General features: G+C 34.8%; 1 protein-coding gene and 1 pseudogene across 2 annotated transcripts in view; one reads left to right on the top strand and one right to left on the bottom strand.

Moving 5' to 3' along the window:
* The window catches only part of MANEA (mannosidase endo-alpha), a 39,675-nt gene extending 19,032 nt beyond the window's left edge, over positions 1-20,643 (top strand). For both annotated transcript variants that reach the window (XM_049897507.1, XM_049897508.1), the window contains exons 3-5: positions 4,251-4,360; positions 16,397-16,473; positions 17,130-20,643. In XM_049897507.1, coding sequence (XP_049753464.1) covers positions 4,251-4,360; positions 16,397-16,473; positions 17,130-17,787 — 845 coding nt within the window. In that variant the 3' untranslated portion in view covers positions 17,788-20,643. The remainder of the gene's footprint in view (positions 1-4,250; positions 4,361-16,396; positions 16,474-17,129) is intronic.
* An 839-nt stretch (positions 20,644-21,482) lies between these two features.
* Positions 21,483-22,405, bottom strand: LOC126083734 (RRP15-like protein; annotated as a pseudogene).
* Positions 22,406-23,662: the final 1,257 nt, after the last annotated feature.

The following is a 23,662-nucleotide window of genomic DNA, read 5'->3' on the forward strand; positions in this document are numbered from 1 at the left end:
TATGCCAGGTGCTCTTTGGAAACTCTGTGGGGGCAGTTCTACACTGTCCTATCAGCTGACCTTGCAATAGTGGGGGCTTGTTATTCTGGATTATCCAGGTGGGCCCAGTCTAATCGCATGAGTCCTTAAAAGTGGAAGATTAGGGAAAGGAGAAGGTCAGAGAGATGCAATGGGAAAGTGACTCGACTTGCCGGTGCTGATTTTAAAAATCGAAGAAGGGGACCACAAGCCAAAGAATGTGGTGTTCTCCACAATTTGGGAATAGCAAGGAAACAAATTCTCCCCTAGAGCCTTCAGAAAGGAATATACTCCAGTTTGAAAGCTTGATCTTTGCTTGGTGAGTCTCATGTCATACTTCTGACCTACAGAACTGTAATATAATAACTATATATTGCTTTAAGCTACTACCTGCTACCTTGTTATGGCAGCAATGGAAAAATCATACACTTAGCAAAGTATGTTGTTGTTGTTGTTGTTGTTAGGTGCCATCGAGTCAGTTCCGACTCATAGCAACCCTACGCACAACAGAACAAAACATTTCTCGTTACGCTTGAGCTCATTGTTGCAGCCACTGTGTCAATCCACCTTGTTGAGGGCCTTCCTCTTTTCCGCTGACCCTGTACTCTGCCAAGCATGATGTCCTTCTCCAGGAACTGATCCCTCCTGACAGCATGTCCAAAGTATGTAAGATGCAGTCTCGCCATCCTTGCTTCTAAGGAGCATTCTGGTTGTACTTCTAAGACAGACTTGTTCGTTCTTTTGACAGTCCATGGTATATCCAAAATTCTTCCCCAACACGACAATTCAAAGGTGTCAATTCTTCTTCCGTCTTCCTTATTCATTGTCCAGCTCTCACATGCATGTAATGCAATTGAAAATACCATGGCTTGGGTCAGGCACACCTTAGTCTTCAAGGTGACATCTTTGCTCAACACTTTAAAGAGGTCCTTTGCAGCAGATTTACCCAATGCAATGCATCTTTTGATTTCTTGACTGCTTCTTCCATGGCTATTGATTGTGGGTCCAAGTAAAATGAAATCCTTGACAACTTCAATCTTGTCTCCGTTTATCATGATGTTGCTCCTTGCTCCTGTTCTGAGGATTTTTGTTTTCTTTATGTTGAAGTGCGATCTATACTGAAGGCTGTGGCCTTTGCTCTTCATTAGTAAGTGCTTCAAGTCCCCTTCACTTTCAGCAAACAAGGTTATGTCATCTGCAAACCAATCCTGATGCCCCATTCTTTTTCATATGATCCAGCTTCTTGGATTATTTGCTCAGCATACAGATTGAATAGGTATGGTGAAAGAATACAACCCTGATGCACACCTTTCCTGACTTTAAACCAATCAGTACCCCCTTGTTCTGTCCAAACAACTGCCTCTTGATCTATGTAAAGGTTCCTCATGAGCACAATTAAGTGTTCTGGAATTCCCATTCTTTGCAATGTTATCCATAATTTGTTATAATCCACACAGTCGAATGCCTTTGCATAGTCAATAAAACACAGGTAAACATCCTTTTGGTATTCTCTGCTTTCAGCCAGGATCCATCTGACATCAGCAATAGTATCCCTGGTTCCATGTCCTCTTCTGAAACCGGCCTGAATTTCTGGCAGTTCCCTGCGGATATACTGCTGCAGCCGATTTTGAATGATCTTCAGCAAAATTTTGCTTGCATGTGATATTAATGATATTGTTCTATAATTTCCACATTCGGTTGGATCACCTTTCTTGGGAATAGGCATAAATATGGATCTCTTCCAGTCAGTTGGCCAGGAAGCTGTCCTCCGTATTTCTTGGCGTAGATGGGTGAGCACCTCCAGCGTTGTATCTGTTTGTTGAAACATCTTAATTGATATTCCATCAATTCCTGGAGCCTTGTTTTTCGCCAATGCCTTCAGAGCAACTTGGACTTCTTCCTTCAGTACCATCGGTTCCTGATCATATGTCACCTCTTGAAATGGTTGAATATAGACTAATTCTTTTTGGTATAATGACTCTGTGTATTCCTTCCATCTTCTTTTGATGCTTCCTGTGTCGTTTAATATTTTCCCCATAGAATCCTTCACTATTACACCTCGAGGCTTGAATTTTTTCTTCAGTTCTTTCAGCTTGAGAAATGCCAAGCATGTTCTTCCCTTTTGGTTTTCCATCTCCAGGTCTTTGCACATGTCATTATAATACTTTGTCTTCTCGAGACACCGTTTGAAATCTTCTGTTCAGGTCTTCTACTTCATCAATTCTTCCTTTTGCTTTTGCTGCTCGATGTTCGCGAGCAAGTTTCAAAGTCTCCTCTAACATCCATCTTGGTCTTTTCTTTCTTTCCTGCCTTTTCAACGACCTCTTGCTTTCTTCATGGATGATATCCATGATGTCATTCCACAGCTCATCTGGTCTTCGGTCACTAGTGTTCAATGCATTAAACATATTCTTCAGCTGGTCTCTAAATTCAGGTGGGATATACTCAAGATCATATTTTGGCTCTCGTGGACTTGTTCAAATTTTCTTCACTTTCAGCTTGAACTTGCGTATGAGCCATTGATGGTTTGTTCCACAGTCGGCCCTGGCCTTGTTCTGACTGATGATACTGAGCTTTTCCAATCTTCGTATCTTCCCACAGATGTAGTCAATTTGATTTCTGTGTTCTATCTGGTGAGGTCCATCTGTATTGTGGCTGTTTATGTTGGTGAAAGGAGGTCAGTGATGGATGGTATGCCTATGCCTACAAGGAAGACCAGTTAATAGAACTATTATTCAAATTTACGCACCAACCACTAGGGCCAAAGTTGAAGAAATAGATTTTTATCGTCTTCTGCATTCTGACATTGATCAAACATGCAGTCAAGATGTATTGATAATTACTGGTGATTGGAATGTGAAAGTTGGAAAGAAGAAGGAGGATCAGTAGTTGGAAAATATGACCTTGGTGATAGAAACAATGCCAGAGATCGAATGATAGAATTTTGCAAGACCAACAACTTCTTCATTGCAAATATATAGCAAAGTATTATCTTCTCTTCCTTCATTTTAACACTGAGTATTGAGTTTCTACCATGTCCCAAAATTATGCTAGATTCTGGGTACATTAAAATGAGTATGTTACATTCTGTAGTCTTTTCCTTGTTTTTGACATTGGTATTTCAGAAGCTCTGGATGGATATCAACATTAGAATGTTTTTTGAAATTAGAAAATTTCTGTGTCCCTAAGGTCACAATTTTTGTTTCTCAGTGTCTTTTAAAATTTGTACATAATAGTAGCAGAAGTAGTAGAAGTTACAGTATGATGGATCAGAGTTTTGAAGTTTAAATATACTTATTAACTGCTGACATGTCTTTACTTTTTTTTTTCTTTTTAGAATAACAGGATTTCTATTACATTTATTTCCATAATTGTTGATTGGTGGTAGTTCCATACAGCTGTAATATTGCTACAGATGCCTGAATTTAGTTCTATTGATTGCTTTGTCTCCAGGCAGTGTGTTGTTTTTTCCTGCTTTTTCAGCTGCTGTTACGGTAACTCGTTGATTTTTCAAATGTTGAATAAGCCCCACCTGATCATGATTTATTTTCCTCTTTATGCATTACTCAGTTCTATTTGCCAATATTTTGAAACAATTTCTATGACCTTGTTCATGAGGGGTACTGATCTGTAGTTTTATTTTCTTGGAATAGCTTTGGTTAGTTTTTAGAGTATTATGATTACATAAAATTGAGACATATTCTCTCTTTTACTTCCTGTAAGAGATTGTGTTGTTATTATTTCCTTCTTACATGTTTGATGTAAGTCTCCAGTGAAACCATCTGTACCTGGTGTTTTCATTGTTGTTTCATCTATAAATGTAATTTCATTAATACATATAGGACTATGAATTAGTTGTCCTCAAATATTCCCTCTCTAGATAGTAATTTTCATGGAGGCTTATATTTCTGACACTTATTTTTTAATTTATTCAGTGAAAAACTGTAAGTACATACTGCACGGAGGAACTGTAGTTCTTTACTTATTTTGAATTTTTTTATTAAAAGATACTGATGCCTAATAAAGAGTTCATAAATATTGACTGTACGAAGTAATGAAATCCCTGTAGGTAGTCTGTGAATAAGGTAAGAAAACAACCTCTTTTTATCTTTTTTATTGTTAACTATTTGGTTTTTTTTTATTTGGTACTTATTATACCTTTTCTAGAATATCCACAGTAATGCCTATTCCTATCTTCTTTTTTTTTTTTTTTAAATGATCTTTTCTATTAGGTGTGCTTGCCCTGTCTTGGTACCCACCTGATTCAAAGGATGAGAATGGAGAACCTACTGATGATTTGGTACCGACTATTTTGGATAAAGCTCATAAATATAACCTGAAGGTATTTTATTTTATTTTCATGCTATATATAAGTTAATTCTTTCATACAAGAAAATACTAATGAAAAATTTTGAAGTACTCAATTTAATTAAAAGCTTGATGTAAAAACAATGACTTGGCTATGAAAATAATTACTTGGAATTTTTTTAATGATACTATATTTCATAAAGGAAATTTCTAGAATTTAATATGAGCTCCAAACCTTGTCTAGATTACTCTTTTTCTAACCATATTTTACATTAATCTATTTATTATTTACTTCAGTAAAGAAGGAGGATTGAATGTTGTTTTTTGAAGATAAAACAGAAACTCTTGAATATTTTTATGTCTAAATGAGGTAGATATCAAAGATCTACTAAAAACATCAAAGAGGTACTAAGATAAGTGTTAACCATCTGACTTTAAGTTTTTATAGTTAATTAAATAGACTACAAATCAGTAGCCTGGATAAATTAATCATGAATTTACCCCCTTTTGTAAGAAGAGCAAAATACACAAATCACTGACAAGACAAATATATATATGTATATATATAAAATAGCAAAAATGAAAAGGGAATCTACCCGTAGGGACAGAAGACAATTTAAGACTTTATATTAACCATTGAAAACATAAGAAATGGGCAATTTTGGTGGGGGGGAGAATACATGAAAAACTTGGAAATTTTTTATACAAGAAGAGGTTGAAAAATCTGAATTGTCTATCTTAGAAGAAAAAAAAAAAGTAGTTAAATATTTATCTTCCTGAAGTGCCAGGTTTTACCTGTCAGCTCGCTTCAACCTTCCATGAACAGTTGATTCTTGTGCTATTGATATATAGTGCAAAGGGCACTTGTTATCTGTTGCTACATGACAAATTACCCCCAACTTGGCAGCTTAAAACAGCCAATGTTTATTATCTCACACAGATTCTAAGGGTTAGGAGTTTAGGAGAGGCTTAGTTGGGTGGGTCAGTTTCAGCATCTCTCATCATGTTGCTCTGGAGCTGTCAGTTGGTGGCACAGTCATCAGAAGGTGCATGATCCACTTCCAAGCTCTCTCATGTGGCTGTTGACAGGCCTCTCAGCTTCTTGCAGCTGTTGGACTCGGGGTTTCAGTTCTTCACCACGTGGGTATCTCAAGGTTTCAGTTCTTCACCACGTGGGTATCTCAAGGTTTCAGTTCTTCACCACGTGGGCATCTCTACAGGGATGCCTGAGTCTCCTCAGCATAAGCCATATAGGTTTGCCGGAGTGAATGATCCAAAAGAAAAATCCCACATAGAAGCTGCGGTCTTTTTTTGACCCGTCTTTAAAATGACATACTATCACTTCTACCCAGTTCTAATAAGCCAGCTGTTTTAGGAAGTTATAGTACAAGAAGGAATTGCCAGGGGTGCAAATGCCAATAGGTAGGGATAATCTGAGTCATCTCGGAAACCAGCTACCACAGAAAACTTTTGAATTTATTCCATAATGATAGCACAATCCTGACTGTAAAGCTAAACAAGGAGAGCGCAATAATGAAACTTAAAGACAGATATCACTAATGAAAACATAGAAAATTTGTAAAGAAACTTCAATAAGAAGTGTTTATTAGCAGGGCTCTAAGAATGGTTCCAAGAATATGAAATCTGAACCCAAATTTCCTGTATTCAAATTCTGGCACAAACACTTACCAGCTGTGTAAGTAACTCTGCACCTCAGTTTCCTCATCTTCAAAATGGAAATAGTAAGCACTGTCTAAATGTATAGTAAATAAAACTTAATTGATTATTTAAAGGTGATTACCTTATTGGGTACTGAAAATTTGAGAAACAAAAAACCATTACAATAAAACTCTTAATAACTGAAGAATAGGATAGTTCTTTAATTTCATACCTTAAAGATGTGGTTTAGAAACCTATATTAATTATCATACTTAATGGAGAAACAGTATTATCATGCCCATTAAATCAAGAACAAAACAAGAATGTCATCTGTTGTCAGTATTACTTAGTAACGATATGGAGATTCTAAGCAAAGCAGTTTGACTGAAAGAGACAAAAAGAAAAAGTTCTAATAAAATTATGATTCTTTGTAAATGGTAATGTTATAGATTGAATTGTGTTCCCCAAAAATGTCTGTCAGCTTGGATAGGCCGATTCCTAAAATTGTGTGGTTGTCCTCCATTTTGTGATCTTTTTTTTTTATCCTATGTGTTCTAAATCCTAATCTCTGTGATGTTAATGAGGCAGGATTAGAGGCAGTTATGTTAATGAGGCGGGTTGTAATTTACAGGAGTAGGTTGTATTTTGAGTCAATGTCTTTTGAGATACAAAGAAGAGAAGCAAGCAGAGAGGATAGGGACCGCATATCACCAAGAAAGAAGTACCAGGAGCAGAGTGCATCCTTTGGATCCGTGGTCCCTGCACTGAGAAGCTCCTAGACCAGGGGAAGATTGATGACGAGAACCTCCCACAGAGCCGATAGAGAGAGAAAGCCTTCCCCCAGAGCTGGCATCCTGAATTTGGACTTCTAATCTCCTAAACTGTGAGAGAATAAATTTCCCTTTGCTAAAGCCACTCACTTGTGCTATTTCTGTTATAGCAGTACTAAATAACTAAGACAGGTAGCTATCTAGAAAACCCATAAAAATTATTTGAAACTATCAGAAGAATTTTAGTTCAGTAAGGTAGCTGAGACCAAAAAAATTCCTATGCAAAGTAATAGAATTCATATATCTTATCATAAAATATCATAAAAAATAATGAAAAAATGGCAATAGACATATGAAGAAATCTCTAGGATATGAAACATGAATTTGATGGGAAACATGAATTTGTTGGGAAGATTTAATATTGCAAAAATGGCCATTCTCTCAATTGTATGTATTTATTTTATTTAATATATTTGTAAATTCAATGTTATCCCAGTTTAAATTCCCAGTGAGAATTTTAATATAGAATTCAACAGGCTAATTCCAAAGCTTATAAATATGTTTACAGTAATTCCAAAGCTTATAAATATGTTTACAGTAAGGATTTCTTTACTATGTTTATTAATGCAGGAGAAACTTGTCTTCCTAGATACCAAAATTTACTACAAAATGACAGAAATTAAGAATGTGGTATTAGCACTAGTATAGAGAATGAGATCACTGAAACAGAGTCCAGAAAAAAGCCACCATGTATGGGAATCTAGTATATAAATCAAGAATCATTTGGGATCAGGCATTAAGAAAATATTTGAGAGCTTGTCTTCATGATACAAGATTCTTTTTTTTTAATTATCCTCTCTGCTGTTCCATGTCTTTGAGCAAACATAGTTTCATGTCTAATACCTCTTATTTATTCTCCAAGTGTTCATTTTTCTTCGAGTTTATTCTTGTTTTTCGAGGCAATGTGTTTGCAAATCTTAATGGAAATCTGAATTAGAGTGTTTTTTAAGTAGGGACCATTTACCCTAAGTTCTCAGATTGCTGCCGCTATTTTAAAAATCACTTAGCCTTTTATTTGCTTAGCAGCTTCTTGCTGTTTTATGTATGTATCCTCATGGATGATAGTCTGGTTTGTCCAGTACTGGTAAGTGAACTCTGTAAGAGATAATGTAGATCACTATTGAAATGTTTCAGATCCAAATAAAAATATGAAAAACTAGTTTTGTTTTAATTTTCCTTTGCAACTCAAGGATCCAGTAGTTCCTAGGTAATAGAAATGGAACTTAGAGAGGAATAGCTAAATCAGCAAGCATTTTTTATTCCTGTCGTAAAGTCTCTTGTGTTTCTGCTTTACAACCCTGAACCCTTAACGCAGTATCTCTCAAACCTGCTTCTGCTGTGTCCCCTAGTGAGATTCAGTGCACTGTCATTGGCATTTAAAATCTGCAAAAGGGCAGGCCTGCAGGTTCTGGCACCAGGCCAGACTGGGTAAGTGATGAGACTTGTCTTCCACAGAACAGGTCCAAAGGTGACTCTTCTGTCTAGGCCCTAATATAATTCTGGGAGGTAGGAGTTTAAGGAGGCCTTCACAAGCCAAGAAAATTGACTATGTTAGTACTTTCTGGAGGTTTTTAAAGGTAAAATGTTCTGGAACATGAGCCTAGGGTGATTTTTCCTTTGTTCAAAGCTTTTCTATAGAAGGAGCATGGGACTAGCAGCGGTGGTTGCATGGCAAAGATCTCAGCTGCTAATTTTCTATGGAAATGTCAACATACTGGATCTCACTGTGTCTCGGGTTCTATATATATTGTGTTGAAAAAGAATTGGAACCTGGTATACTAATGTTTTCCAAAAATTTTAGATCAATTTCTTGGCCGTATGTCAGGGTAGGGACTTTGTATAGTACAAAGAATAGACCAGGAACCATGAGACTGGAGTCCTTGTCTCAGCTGAATAACTCTGAAATCTTGGATTAGTCAATCATATTGGCTTTTCCTTCAAATATAAAAATAACAGGATGAAACCATAAGATGGTTTTATTTATTGAATTTTTTCTGTGATTTTCTTTTTCCTGATATTGTCGAGCAGTTATTTTTTATAATTACATAAAATGTAACTTTACATTTAATATTTTAGATACGGTCAAGTAAACATGTCCATTATAAACACCTGTAGCTATCAAGTCAATTCCGATTCGAAGCGATCCTATAGGACAGAGTAGAACTGCCGCATTGGGTTTCCAGGTAGCAGCTTGTGGATTCTGACTGCTGACTTTTTGGTTAGCAGCCATAGCTCTTAACCACTACACCACCAGTGCTCCTCATAAAATGTAGCATATCCTGTTTTTATAAGGAATGGAAAACTTTCCTTTTGCTTGCTAATATAATGAAAAGTTAATATGTTTAAGTGACGGCAATAACTTGCTCTATTTAAAATTCCAAGGGAATACAGTAACAAAATATGAATAAAAATATTGTGAGTTTGGTGCTGATAAACTGGGGCCTGTAGTGGACATGGAGCCCTGCTGATGAAGTGGTTAAGAGCTTGGCTGTTAACCAAAAGGTTGGCACTTGGAATCCACTAGCAGCTTCTCAGAAGCCCCGTGGAGCAGTTCTACTCTGTTCTATAGGGTCACTATGAGTCGAAACAGACTGGACAGCAACGGGTTTGGTTTTTTTTGGTTTATAAAGGACATGGAGCCTTGGTGGAGCAGTGGTTAAGAGCTCGGCTGCTAATCAAAAGGTTGGCAGTTCGAATCCACCAGCCATTCCTTGGAAACCATATGGGACAGTTCTATTCTGTCCTATAGAACTGCTATGAGTTGGAATCAACTCCCCTGGCAATGGGTTTTTATAATGGACTTGCTTAGCTCACCATGTCTGAAATCCTAAAAGTAAAGTGTGTTTATTAATAACATCTCGTTTTGCTTGCCAGTCTTCAAAGGAAATTATCTGCCCTTTTTCTCCTATTTGATTATAATTAACTTGCTTAACCCCTCCCCCCAAAAAGCCCTTCGATTTATCAGTTCTTTTTTTTTTTTTAATGGAAGCCCTGGTGGCAGTGGTTAAGAGCTATAGCTGCTAACCATGAGGCTGGCGGTTCAAATCCACCAGGTGCTCCTTGAAAACCCAAGGGGCACTTCTACTCTGTCCTTTAGAGTTGCTTTGAGTCAGAATCGACTCGACAGCAACTGGCTTGGTTTTGGTTTTTTGTTATTTTTTTAAAATAATCTAATGGCTCTAAAGTATTAATTCTACTTTAATCATTATTAATTTGTTTCTCATTCTTTGCATGGATTTGTTTTACTTTTCACTTTCCACTTCTTAAACTGAAAATGTTTTCCTTTTTTTGTTGTTGTTTAGGAATAGAGGGTTTTTATGTGATGTGAATTTGTCTCATTGTTAAGCTTTGGTCACAGCTCATTAGTTTTGGTTATATAATGTCTTAACTAGTATTAGTCACTAAATATTTTATAATTACAATTTTGACTTAACTTCAACCAAGAGTCATTTAAGAGAATGTTTTTAAAATCATAGACAGCAATAACAAAAAAATTTGTCACTTTAATTGCTTGTTTTGCCCTTTATTGTATTATGGTTAGCAAATGTGGACTAAGTTTTTTTTTTTTTTTTTTTTTTGGAAGTTATTAAAGTTTTCTCAGTTGCCTAATATATTGCAGATTTTCTAAGTGATACCTGGTGATTTGAAAAAAAAGTATTATTCTCTGTAGGGATCTAATTTATATTTAGATGTCTAGTCCAAAGGTATTTTCTGTTAATTTTTCATCTATATCCAGTAGATATTGCTGCATTCATTTAAGTCCTGTGTTAACTTGAAAGCTTATTGTGTAAGTGGGGGTGGAGGGAAGTAGAAGAGGAAATAGAGACTTTAAATAATGCAGTCGCATATGCAGTTCTAATCCTTTACAGTCCTCCAGAACTGAGTTTGAATCATAACTTCCACACTTAACCAGTTATAAAGGATATGTGGGAAAATTTCTTAACCTCTCTCACCTTAGTTTCCTTGTCACTAAAATTTTCATCATCATGATGGTGTTGTCTTAGTTGTCTTTACTGTTCCAACAGAAGTACTACAATTAGATGTCTTTAACAAAGAGAACTGTATTCTCTCCACAGCCTAGGAAGCTAGAAGTCTGAATTAAGGGTGCCAGCTCCAGGCAAAAACTTTCCCTCTCTGTCAGCTCTGGGGGAAGGTCCTTGTCAATAATCTTACCCTGGTCTAGGAGCTTCTCAGGACATAGACCCCAGGTCCAAAGGACACGTTCCCCTCCTAGTTCTTCATTCTAGGTGACATGAGGTCCCTCTCCTTTCTGTTCCCTTTTCTCTTTTATATCTCAAAAGAGAGTGACTCAAGACACAATTCAGTCTTGTAGATTGAGTCCTGCCTCATTAACATAACTGCCTCTAAACCTGCCTCATTAATGTCATAGAGGTAGGATTTATAAAACATAGGAAAATCACATCAGATGACAAAGTGGTAGGTAGTCACACAATAGTGGGAATCATGGCCTAGCCAAGTTGACACGCATTTTTGGGGGACACAAATCAATCCATAAAGTTTGGTAGCACAAAGTTTTTATAAAGGTTAAATAAGAAAATGTACCTATAGTTCCTGGACTATTGTATGTACCCTCATAAATTGCCCTTCTTTTATTTCCTACTTTTTTTTCTCTATTTCTTCCTCAGTATTGAGAAGTGCCTATCATAGATAACATTTTGTTTTAGTTTTCTCCTACTGGCATATTGTTTCAGATCACTTCATTAAACCAAGTCAATCATATGCCCTTTGAGCTGAATTAAAAGATAGTTTATAAGGACAATGTAGCCAAATGGTGAACTAAGAATACCTTTGTGGGAATTTCTGCCCTACCTCTTACCAGCTGTATCACCTTGGACAAATGACTTACCCTCTTTTGCCTCAGTTTTTTTATCTGATATATGAATACGATAATATTGCTTAATAATGTAATAAGACCGTACCTGTCATCACAGCCAGTCCACAGACCTATGTGCAAGAAACTAATGTTTTTTCTTTAAAGCAACTGAGATGTGGAATTGTTTGTTATGCAGCATCGTTGTATTAAAACCTAACTGGATCAAAACATCCATCTAGGTAAAAGAGTCAGGCAGATCCAAGATTCTTTGCCTTTGCTCAAGATTGTAGGGGAAAGAACCCATTCATTCACTGGTGGTTTTCTTACAGGTCAATAAATTTAGTATGTTCCTTAAAAGTAGCAAAGGTTTTATTTCTACCTTATGCATATCACAAATCATACTGGTGGTTTATTACCATACATTATTTAATTGGCCTATGGCCCTAGAGTCGTCTTTATGTCTGCTTCTCAGGCTGCAGTAGATTTTAGACCAAGTACAGCTATTGCATGTAGTATATCCATTGTTCTCTTTTTTTAATGACTTTTCATCTCCATGTGAAACATATACTTTCTGTGACTTCTCCTTTTCCCCTTCATGCTCCAAAATGAATAGTATGAATTTGTGGTAAAAACCTGGTGAATCTTACAAAAATGAGGTATAAGTGGCTGACCTAAAGTTATATTTGACCGTTACTCAAGTTTGCATAGAAATCATTCATTTTTTCATTTATTCATTCATCCATTCACTCATTCAGTGTCTGCTGTGTATCAGGCACTATTCCAGATGCTGGAAGTTTTAAGAAGAATAAGGTACAATAGGAAAAAAAAAAAAAAACAGGCAAAGAACTTGAACAGACCTTTCACCAAAGAGGGTATTTAAATGGTCAATAAGCACATGAAAAAATGCTCAACATCATTAGCAATAGCCCATTGCCGTCTAGTCAATTCCTACTCATAGCGACCCTATAGGACAGGGTAGAACTGCACCTAGAGTTTCCAACGAGGGGCTGGTGAATTTGAACTGCTGACCTTTTGGTTAGCAGCCAAGTTCTTAACCACTGTAATACCAGGGCTCCCATTAGCCATTAGAGAGATGCAAATCAAAACCACAATGAGATATCACTTCATTTCCACTAGGATGGCTGAGATTTAAAAAAAAAAAAAAGGAAAATTAAAAATATTGGGGAGAATATGGAGAAATTGGAACCTTTATCTATTGCTGATGAGAATGCAGGGTACAGCCACTGTGGAAAACAGTTTGGTGGTTCCTCAAAAAGTTAAACATAGAGCTACCATTCAAGCTGGTTGTTGAGGAGTCTATTCCAACTCATAGTGACCCTATAGGACAGGGTAGAAATGCCCCATAGGGTTTCCAGGAGTGTAAGTCTTTACAGAAGCAAACTGCCACATCTTTTTCCTGCCGAGTGGCTGGTAGGTTTGAACTGCCAGCCTTTTGATCAGCAGCTGAGCATTTAACCTCTACGCCACCAGGGCTTCACTAGCACTACCATATGACCCTGCAATTCCACTCCTAGGTATCTCCACAAGATCTGAAAGTAGCAACGTGAAGAGACACATGTACACCAATGCTCATTGCAGCACTGTTTAGAGTAGCGAAAAGGTGAAAACAAGTGTCCATCAACAGATGAACGCATAAGCAAAATGTGGTATACAGGCAAACCCCAGATTACGAAGGAGTTCCATTCCTAAACCTGTCTTTAAGTTGAATGTCAGAACAGTTAGGTATGGTTCATATCTAATATCAGTTAGTCAAATGTTTGTCTTAGTATATAGCATATAGTGTACCTTTCTTTGCATACAAAACAATAAAGGCACACTTCCAGATACACTAAAACATCTTTAAAATAATAATAATATTTTGATGCACTTGGCAAAGTAGTACCTAAAAAAGTGTGTACCTCGAATTTTAAATATGATAGGCTTTACAGGGATTTGTTCATAACTACAAGTTGTACATAATTTGCACATAAGTTGCACATTCGTAACCTGAGCACTGCTTATATACATACAATGGAGTATTATTCAGCTGTAAGAAAAAATGAAGTTCCAGTCCATGCTACAGTGTGAATGAACCTGGAAAACCTCATGCTTGCTGAAATGGGGACAAATATTGTATGATCTCACTTATGTGAAATAACAGGAATAAGCAAATATATAGCAACCAAAGTTTATCAATGACTACCAGGGTTGGGAGGGAGAGGGAATGGGGGAGCTGTTTAGGAAGCAGTGAGTGTTTATGGTGATACAAAAGTTGGCAAAGATTATGGGTAGTTGTTGCACAATGTGATTGATGTAATTAATATCAATAAATTGTACACCTTCAAAAATGTTGAATTCGCAAATGTGCTATATATTGTCTGCCCTTGAGGGACCTTGCAATCTGCTGGAGGTCAGAGACTAAAGCAAGTAATCGTGCGAAGAGAATAGTACATAGAATTATGGCACCCCATAGGTAAAAATGTCCTACTTCATTCTTGTTGTGGCAGGCTGGAACATATGCAGGGGTGAAGGTGCGGAGTGGGGGTGTTGGAGAAAGAGAAACACATGATAAGCAAAAACTTTCACTTTGGCTTCAGTGTAGAAAAGAGACTGGAAAGGGTAGCACTATAGGCATGAAATGGCAGACTGTTGATAACTCATTCACTAATCTAAAAATAATACAATGTTTAATTTTATGTATACTATCCTCATTTTTAAAATTATTTTAATATTGATGTAATAGATTTTTCAAAAGCAAGAGAAAAAGCACAAGGTTGATTAAATCTTCAAAGTAATTTTAGTACAATTAAGTTAGAAATATCTGAGGAAAAATGGAAAATTGTATACTTATCAATAACGGCTTTTTGCATTTACTGCAAATGTATTGACCTTCACTTTACAAAAGCAGCATGCCATTTATAATTTCGAGCTTTAAAAGCAAATTTCACTTAAAATAGAATATTTTCTAAATATGGTATCCTTTACATATAAAATGGAAACAGGAAATACAGTGTTGCATCAGAAGGAATAACCCAACCTCCCATTATATAAGAGAATGAAAATAGCTATACCCTTGCCAATCTTTCTTTCATTTGAAGTTAAAAAGCAAATACCAGAGCTACTGAAAAATTTAACCACCCTGACAATGCTAATAATATACTGCAGAAATGAATTTGACCTTACTTTCTTACTGACAAAAACTTCCTGTGTGTAATATTACCATAATCTCATTTTATTGAAAGTAGACAATGATATTTTCACTAAATGGCACCTGACTTTAAAGCTCATTCTTTGAAAACTAGTAGAACTGATTCATGTAAAATACATTTTACTTAGATGGGTAATTGAAAACAAAATCATTTTATGTTGCAATGACATAAAATTCTCTAGTTCCGTAAGTATTTCCTAGAGTCCTGAAACCTAAAATTGAAACAGTTTTAATAAGTTTATTAGATTGTCATAAATATTTTTGTTTGCCGTTGATAAGTCAGTAAAAGTAGGAATAAGAGTGAAAATCCTTATATTCTTACAAATATTAAAGAGATTGTCACTTAAGAAAATTTTTGTCCGCACTATCTATATTAGTCATACCAAATAGTTTTAGTAACCATAAATAATTTTACTTGATGTATGTATAACTAAACTTTTTGTAGTTAAAAAATCTATGCACAGTTTTTTAAAAATATTTTTTATTCTGTTTTCTACTATTATAGTAGAACCATTATATCAGTAACTTAAGCATTTTGAAAATGATTGTACTTTATAATAGTATTGGAAATTATTTTTTCTATGTATTTGTTATAGGCTTTTTTGGTTATACAGTGAAACCTGTGGGAGCTGGAACTCGATGGGACTGCCTTGTTTGTCCGGATCTCACAAGTTTTCTGCCTCTGACAGGGTGCAGTCTTACTGTTTTTCTATTGCTCTCTATCTATTAGTGGAAAACATTTGATATTCCTTGACTGACAGGTTTCTGCCTTACACAGGTTCTAGGTTTCACAGGTTTTACTGTAGTACAAATGCACATTTTTTTTTGTAAATTGTTATTTTAATGATATAGAAGAACTTGTCATTTAAAGAAATTTGTTAGTGACTCCATTTAAATGTAAACGCGCTAAAAAAAAAAAAATCCAGATTTTCCTACACCATGTTTTGTTTTGCCTTTTTCTTTTTACGAAAGATAAGCATATAGGAAGAAGTATTGTATAGTATTTGAGCTCTGAATTCAGATTACTTAGGAAACCCTAGTGGTGTAGTGGTTAAGAGCTATGACTGCTAACCAAAGGGTCTGCTGTTCGAATCCACCAGGCGCTCCTTGGAAACACTATGGGGCAGTTCTACTCTGTCCTGTATGGTTGCTATGATGTATGAGTTGGAATCAACTTGAAGGCAGGTTTGTTTGTTTGTTTTGTATTGTCTCCACCTCCCTGGATGACCTTGGCAAATTACTGAACCTGTCTTAGCTTTAATTGCCTCTTTTAGAAAATGGAGATAGTAATAGTAACTACTTTATAGAGTTGTCGTGAAGATTAACTGAGATAATAAGTATAAAATCTTTAGTTATCTATTTAGCAGAGGAAATTCTTAATAAATATTATTACTATTAGAATTCTCTAGTCAATATGTATTTGAAATTAAGGTTATTAAATTAGTCACTTTATAAAAAGTATCAGATATACTTTCGTTTTTAAATTTACATTATACATAATTTTCCTCTGAGCAATTTTATGTTTTGTTTTTGTTTCAGGTCACATTTCACATAGAACCATATAGCAATCGAGATGATCAAAGCATGTATGAAAATGTCAAATACATTATAGACAAGTAAGTTTCTTTTGTGTTATAAAGGTTGCTGTTTGTTTACTGTTTTGCATATTAAATAGGCTCTTTATGATTTTTGTCATATTGACATTTTTTAAAATGATATTTCTCTAAATTTTATGAATGTTGGCTTTTGTCTTTTAAAACAAAGCTTCAGAGTATGAAATGTGAGCAGCTTTTATAGCATGGGACCCAATTTATATTATTTACCTTTAGTCTGATTACAAGGAAATAATTTATTAATACAGTTTCATTTCATTAAAGGATTTTACTGATAATAGTTTGTGACAGATGCTGTACTTTTAAAAAGAAACTTGTTAGCAATAATGGGACATTTATTACTGATACAAAAAGTAGTTTATGTATTCATGGAGAAAATAATGGTCTTTTTTATGGCATTAGTCATCATTTATAAACCTCAGCATGAGATAACTAATTTGTTTGTAATGTTTCGATGTACCCAGTATCTCATTTTCCAATGTGGTAATTAAAAACTCATTTTTAATGATTATGCTTATGTAAAACAGATTCCCCAAAGAAGGTGAACAATGTGCTTAAACTGCACTGATTACCTTCATTTTCAATAACATTGACAGCTTTTGTCTATGGGAAGTGAGTTGTGAATATTCATTTTGCTTTTACATCTGTTTGTATTTTAGATACGGGAATCATCCGGCCTTTTACAGGTACAAGTCTAGGACCGGCAATGCTCTTCCTATGTTTTATGTCTATGATTCCTATATCACAAAGCCTGAAAAATGGGCCAATCTCTTAACCACCTCAGGGTCTCAGAGTGTTCGCAATTCTCCTTATGATGGATTGTTTATTGCACTTCTAGTAGAAGAAAAACATAAATTTGAAATTCTTCACAGTGGTTTTGATGGGATTTACACATATTTTGCCACAAATGGCTTTACTTACGGCTCATCACATCAGAACTGGGCTAGCCTAAAAGCTTTTTGTGATAACTACAACTTAATATTTATCCCAAGCGTGGGCCCAGGTTACATCGACACTAGCATCCGTCCGTGGAATGCGCACAACACGCGGAACCGAGTGAACGGGAAGTATTATGAAACTGCTCTGAGTGCTGCCCTTCAGACCCATCCCAGTTTAATTTCTGTCACTTCTTTTAATGAGTGGCATGAAGGAACTCAGATTGAAAAAGCTGTTCCCAAAAGAACAAGTAGTACTGTCTACCTGGATTACCGACCTCATAAACCAGGTCTTTATCTAGAACTAACTCGCAAGTGGTCTGAAAAATACAGTAAGGAAAGAGCAGCTTACACATCAGATCACCAGCCACCTGTTTCTTAATGCATTGTTTAAAGTTTAATCATTATTGAAAACACCGAATTCCAATAAATGCCTTTTGTTTTGAGTTATGGAAAGAAAACTATCAGAATCAGGATGCACTGTTACTGTAATCTTTAATAAAAATAATTTGTATTTTTTTAAAGAAATAATAACATTGTCATTGCCACTCTTCACAATGCTGCACTGAGAAAACATCTGAGAGAAAAGTCGTGCAAACGACATTCCCTGTGGCATAATTTGTTGCATTTCTGACTGAAATTGAAATTCTGCTTTGATGGCAATTTAGTATTGATTTCACTGTGGATGAATGGCTGTGTTACAGTTTAAATCCTACTTGCATCCTGGGCCCAAAGAAGTAGGACTGTGTACATTTGGTTTACCTGTTTAAGAAAAAAGGCCTAAAAGAGCTAATGATTTTGTGATAGTGTACATGTTCTATTTCTAATCTTTTTTCAATGTATCAGTCATCTTTATGGTATTAATGTTCAGACTCTAATAACTCTCCAATAGTGATGAACTTTTTAAGAAAAATACAGTTGTATACCTTAAGCCTTACTGTGAACCATCCTGTGTTAGGAAGGCCTGCTTTCTGCAGCACAATATGTATGCATCATCGTTTGCAGACTTTTGGTTACCTCTAATAGAATACTAGGTGACTTGCATGTTTAGTGTTTCTGCTTTAGTCTGCTGAATTCCAGATTTTAAAAGCTGTGGAAAGTACTTTCATAAAAATTAATGATTGCTTCCCAATTATTAGGAAAACATAATTTTTGCCACAATTATGGAGCTATAATGCCCCAAATACTTAGTTATTTTTTATAGGTTACCTTGTCAGTCCTTAACTGTTAGTATTTATGTCTTTAAATTCAATCTTAATCAGAGACCAACTGTTAGATACAGAAGAAAAAGTTGATACTCTTTAGATTGGATTTCTTTCTTATAATGTTTTAAGTTTCTTTACCAAAAATAATGAAAAAAATATACTCACCATTTTAGATTTTATTTTGTGTTATAGTCAAATTCACTCTAGAATTTGACCTTTGCTTAAGTTTAACGTGTAATAATGATGAGAATAATATTTATAAGACAATACTTTAAATGTTTGTATATCCTGATATCCACATTTTAAAACACCTGTGATCAATGATTGTTTGTCATGTGGTAACAAATTAATCACCTTTATGCTAAAAATGAATTTCTTAACTTTACTGTTAAAACTACACAATAACAAAATGTACTCTTATTATAGCTAATATTTGTACCTAAGTACAGTAAAAATCTAATATATATGCTATTATGTAAATATTATTTCTAAGATATTTAATTCTAAAGGAGAAGCAATAGAATAATGCTAATCAATAACATAAATCTTCATAGTATAAAGACATTTGTTAAGAAACAAATTAACACTGGAATTTATCTTAAAATGGCCCATCAAATGATGAAATTTATTTTTAAACAGCGATTTTGAAGTAAATAGTATGCTTTTTAAAAGAGACACATTAATGTTAAAGTTTTTTATAATTTAACAATTTGCCATTTCTCAGAGAACGATCAGGCCACAGGAAATTTGTATGATAGTTATAATCTGATGACTTTCTAGGGGAAATTTTAAGAATAAATCACTATGATGACATTTTGATACAACCAAGCATTTTTATAGGATCAATCATACAAATAGAGCCTGTGGATTTTTTTTTATTTTATGCAGTTAGCCACTATATGATATTTTAGAGATAAACTCTAAATGTATCATACCTAACAATCTTTTATAAAATATCATATTTATTGAAATTTAGTTAGAACTGTCTACTACAGAGGAATTTTCGTCATTGTCTGTGTTGTACATTTGAACCCCCATGATAGAAAATTAATTTATAAAACAGTTTTGAGATTAAGAGAAAATGTATAAAGATAGGGCCAGCAAATCCTCAACATGAATACACCACTCTTTCTATCCTGCTCCCATTAAACAAATAGATCATCTCTTACGGCACACTTTACTTCTGAACTTTGTCGTGTTTTCTGAACACATTACTCCAATCAGTCAGTAGCAATCAGTAGCATTTCCAAATAAGATAAAACACATTGTCTTGATTGCAGAAAGTTATTCATCAAGGAGAAGCCTGGTGGTGTGTGGATTAAGTGCAGTGCTGCCAACCAAAAGGTCAGCAGTTCAAACTCACCAGTGGCTCTGCAGGAGAAAAGACCTGGTGATCTGCAACCATAAAAATTTCAGCCTAGGAAACCCTACAAGGCAGTTCTACTCTGTCCTATAGGATCACTATAAGTTGGAAATGACTTGATGGCACACAACAACAAGGTTCTTCAGGGGAAAAATGTTTGGAATCTGGTCTCAGTGGTTTATAATGATTATGAATATCATTTTTTTTCTTTTTAAAACAATTAGGAAAAACTATCTCTAATAATTCTGTTAACTCTTAGGGAGGAATGCTTCCAAAGTCTCCCTCAGTTACTATTTGACTTGTAACACAGTTTTGATCATAAGTAATTAAGAGCAAAGAATTTATATCTTAATTATAAAGGCTGTAGGTTTGAATTCAGTATACTAAAAAAATGTTAAGACAAAGGGTAAGTGATATATGCAATTCATGAATCGTAATGGATTCATTTATAAGTTATTCATCTTTATGGTTTAATCAGTCTAATTGCTTCAGCTGTATAGAAACCAAATCTTTACTGCTCCCCTTAAGGACGAATATTGTCAAAAAACTGCTGTTATTGATGGTTAGCTAAGTTGTATGTTAACTTTTGTTTTCCCGTTTTCTTTAAGAGTGTATACTGAAACATAGTATGACTATTTTGTTATATGGAATAAATTTTGATCTAATAAAAGCATACATGAAATGTATTACTTCTTAGACATAGAAAATCTTTCTTCATTTGTTTATGAAATTTTTAAAACTTCTATTTATAGATGAAGAGTAGGCACTCTTCATGTATTTTATCTAACTTTTGAGATATGTGACATTTATAAAGTAGATGTCTTTATATGCACATACTTTTTACATTTGTGAATTTAAGTGTTATACACTCATATAAACACAAAGGTTTTTTAAAAAAAATTAGGAGGTATTTTTCCACTTTTTAAATTTTTTGTGTATGAGGACTTATTAGCTCTGACATCCTTTAGGAAATTGACCTTCCTCTAAAACAGCAAAAGTGACAAGCTACCAGAGAACCTACCAAGTTCATAACTCTGTACTGATTCAAGCTGATCAATTATTCAATTTAAACATGATGGCTGCTTCTAAACTCTATAAGACATATAGAAACAGTCCTTAAAAGTCTACTCCAAAAGTTTGAATTAAGGTCAAATGCCCTCACATCCCATTGTGTAGAAGAGCAATACTTTATTTTTAACTTCAAGGAGTTCACTTTAATTATGAATTGGTACTGCCATTCTAGAAATATTGTTGATATTAAAACAATACACCAATACACATGACCAATATGTAAACTTGTAATGATACTGGCAAAAACTTTTTTTGATATTTTGGTTAAGTAGTAGATATACTTACTTTTACAGAATATTTTGAGGAACAATGCTAAAAATTATACAAGGTTTGAAAACATAATTTTAACAAAGCTTAATGTGAAAAAAGGGAAACACCAAAGATGATAAAAGTGAAAGTCTTTTGGTTTTCTTATAAATGTTATTCTTATAAGTCCTCGTCTTGCAGAGTGAGAAGTATTTTTCTAGGAAAAGGAGAATGTTTACAGATTTTCTCTCCTACATAACTTCATGTGTCAGATTCACTTTGGGATCCTGGCCGGCTGTTATCTGACCTATCACTTCCCTTGTCCCAGTCTTTCATAGATGCTCCCATTATGAAATTATCACAGAGGATATTCCATCCTGGACTCTTCTGATTTCACTTCAATCTTTTTGGCTTTAGAGCTCATCCCAGTAGAACTTTTCTCATTTGTCTTTCCATCCATTCCTCTAAGAACACTGATGAAATTTTTGTTAGAAAACAGTTGATACCAACCTAGCACACTTTCTAATAGAGCCTCTTTCTTCTTTAACTTTTTCCTCAAAGTTCTTTTGATGCTTCTGAACAGCATTAAATAATTGCACCACACCCCTCATTGCAATTCTCTGTAGATTTGTCTCTGTTTCTTTGTCTTTGACAATATCTGGCTTCACTCTGCACATCATTTTCTACTCCCCATTCTTACCAAGCTGTTTTCTTTAATCTCTCTTGCTTTAACTTTTCTTTCTCCTTTTCCAGCTCTTTGTTTTTTATCAGAATGGTGGGTTTATTTTCAGGAGCTTTGTTGTTAAGCAGTTTAGCCATGGCATCTGCCCAACCTGTATTTGTCCCAACATTAGATTTGGCAGTATTTTCATTTTCTTGGTCACAGGGTTCAACATCCTCCTCCTTGTCAGTTTCTGTTGCTTCATCATCAGAAGAAAAGTCATCCTCTTCTATTCCACAGCTTCTTACAGAACACCTTCCATCAGCAGCGTCTTTGTCTTCATCTTCCAGCTTAGATGATGTGGGCCTGGCTACCGTTTTCATCTTCTTCTTCTTTAGCGAGTTTTCAGCTTCTTCCCTGCGCTCACACATGAGTCCTGAATGGTCACAGCCATTTTCCACCACCACCAGAAGCATCGCTAATCCTTCATTTATGACCAGCAAAATCTCCATTATTTTTATAAATATTTATAACTTGATATTTGACCCAGTCGCATGCAAAAGAGTTCTATAACTCACAACATTCCTGTTTTTAAAAATGTAGTACAAATAAAATTTCTATACTTACCTTGTATATTCACAGTAACGGCTAAATGCTATTGTGTACTTAATGTAAGAGTATTATCCTTAAGAATTCACTACTGTTTTAGTGTACTTGAAGTCCTGGTGGCATAGTGGTTAAGAGTGGCTGCTAACCAAAAGCTTGGCAGTTTGAATTGACCCAGCCGCTCCTTGGAAACCCATGGGGCAGTTCTACTCTGTCATATAGGGTTACTGTGAGTTGGAATTGACTCAACAGCAACAGGTTTGGTTTTTGTTTTTTTAGTATAATTACGGAGACTCATTCCTCCTTAGTCAAATCAAAGAACTTAGGAGTACCATAGTTACGTTACCTATCAATGAAAGGAGTAGCATTTTTCAGTATGTTTTGGGGTTTTGTTGTTATTACATAATTATTTAATTTTAGGATATAAAAAGACAAGATTTGATAAACAGGGATTGAATGTGAACTGAAAACAACACGTAGTAGCGCATTTATATTGGATGTTGTAGATTTTATTTTAAAGCATCTTCTGTGTTGGATTTTAAGTTTCTTAAGTAGAATTAACCATAAATATAACTATAAAATTACAAAGTATTTTAGAAGCTACCAATTGAGGTAAACATTTCATGACACAAAGCCAAGATGCACCATGGTGAGATAATACTAGATACAATTCAAATTATATGATTTTCTCCTCATGTTTTTGTTTTGTCTTTAATTTTTTAAAAGAATGGTTTTAAAATTAGCATAGATCATTGTACACAAGACAAAATAAAGTGGCAGTCTTCAGCTGCTCAGTCACATTTAAAGTAAATACATTAATTATAATTATCTCTGCACAAAAACACATTTTGAGTCAATTTCACAAAAGCTTACAAAAGCCATTGTCTGAACAGTGTATTGACGTGTTAGTTTGATAAGTGTCCAATTTTGTTCCAAACCTGAAAATATCAAAGGCAAAAAAGAAAAATATTTAGAAGAAATTTAATTGTAATATATGCAGAAAGCTTGAGGAATTTATATTTTTGAACACTAGCACCTAGACTGGAGCCCTGGTGGTGCAGTGTTTTAAGTGTTTGTTTGCTAACTAAAAGGTGGATAGTTGTAA

The sequence above is a fragment of the Elephas maximus genome, chromosome 1 (genome assembly GCF_024166365.1).
Source record: "Elephas maximus indicus isolate mEleMax1 chromosome 1, mEleMax1 primary haplotype, whole genome shotgun sequence".
Taxonomy (NCBI): domain Eukaryota; kingdom Metazoa; phylum Chordata; class Mammalia; order Proboscidea; family Elephantidae; genus Elephas; species Elephas maximus.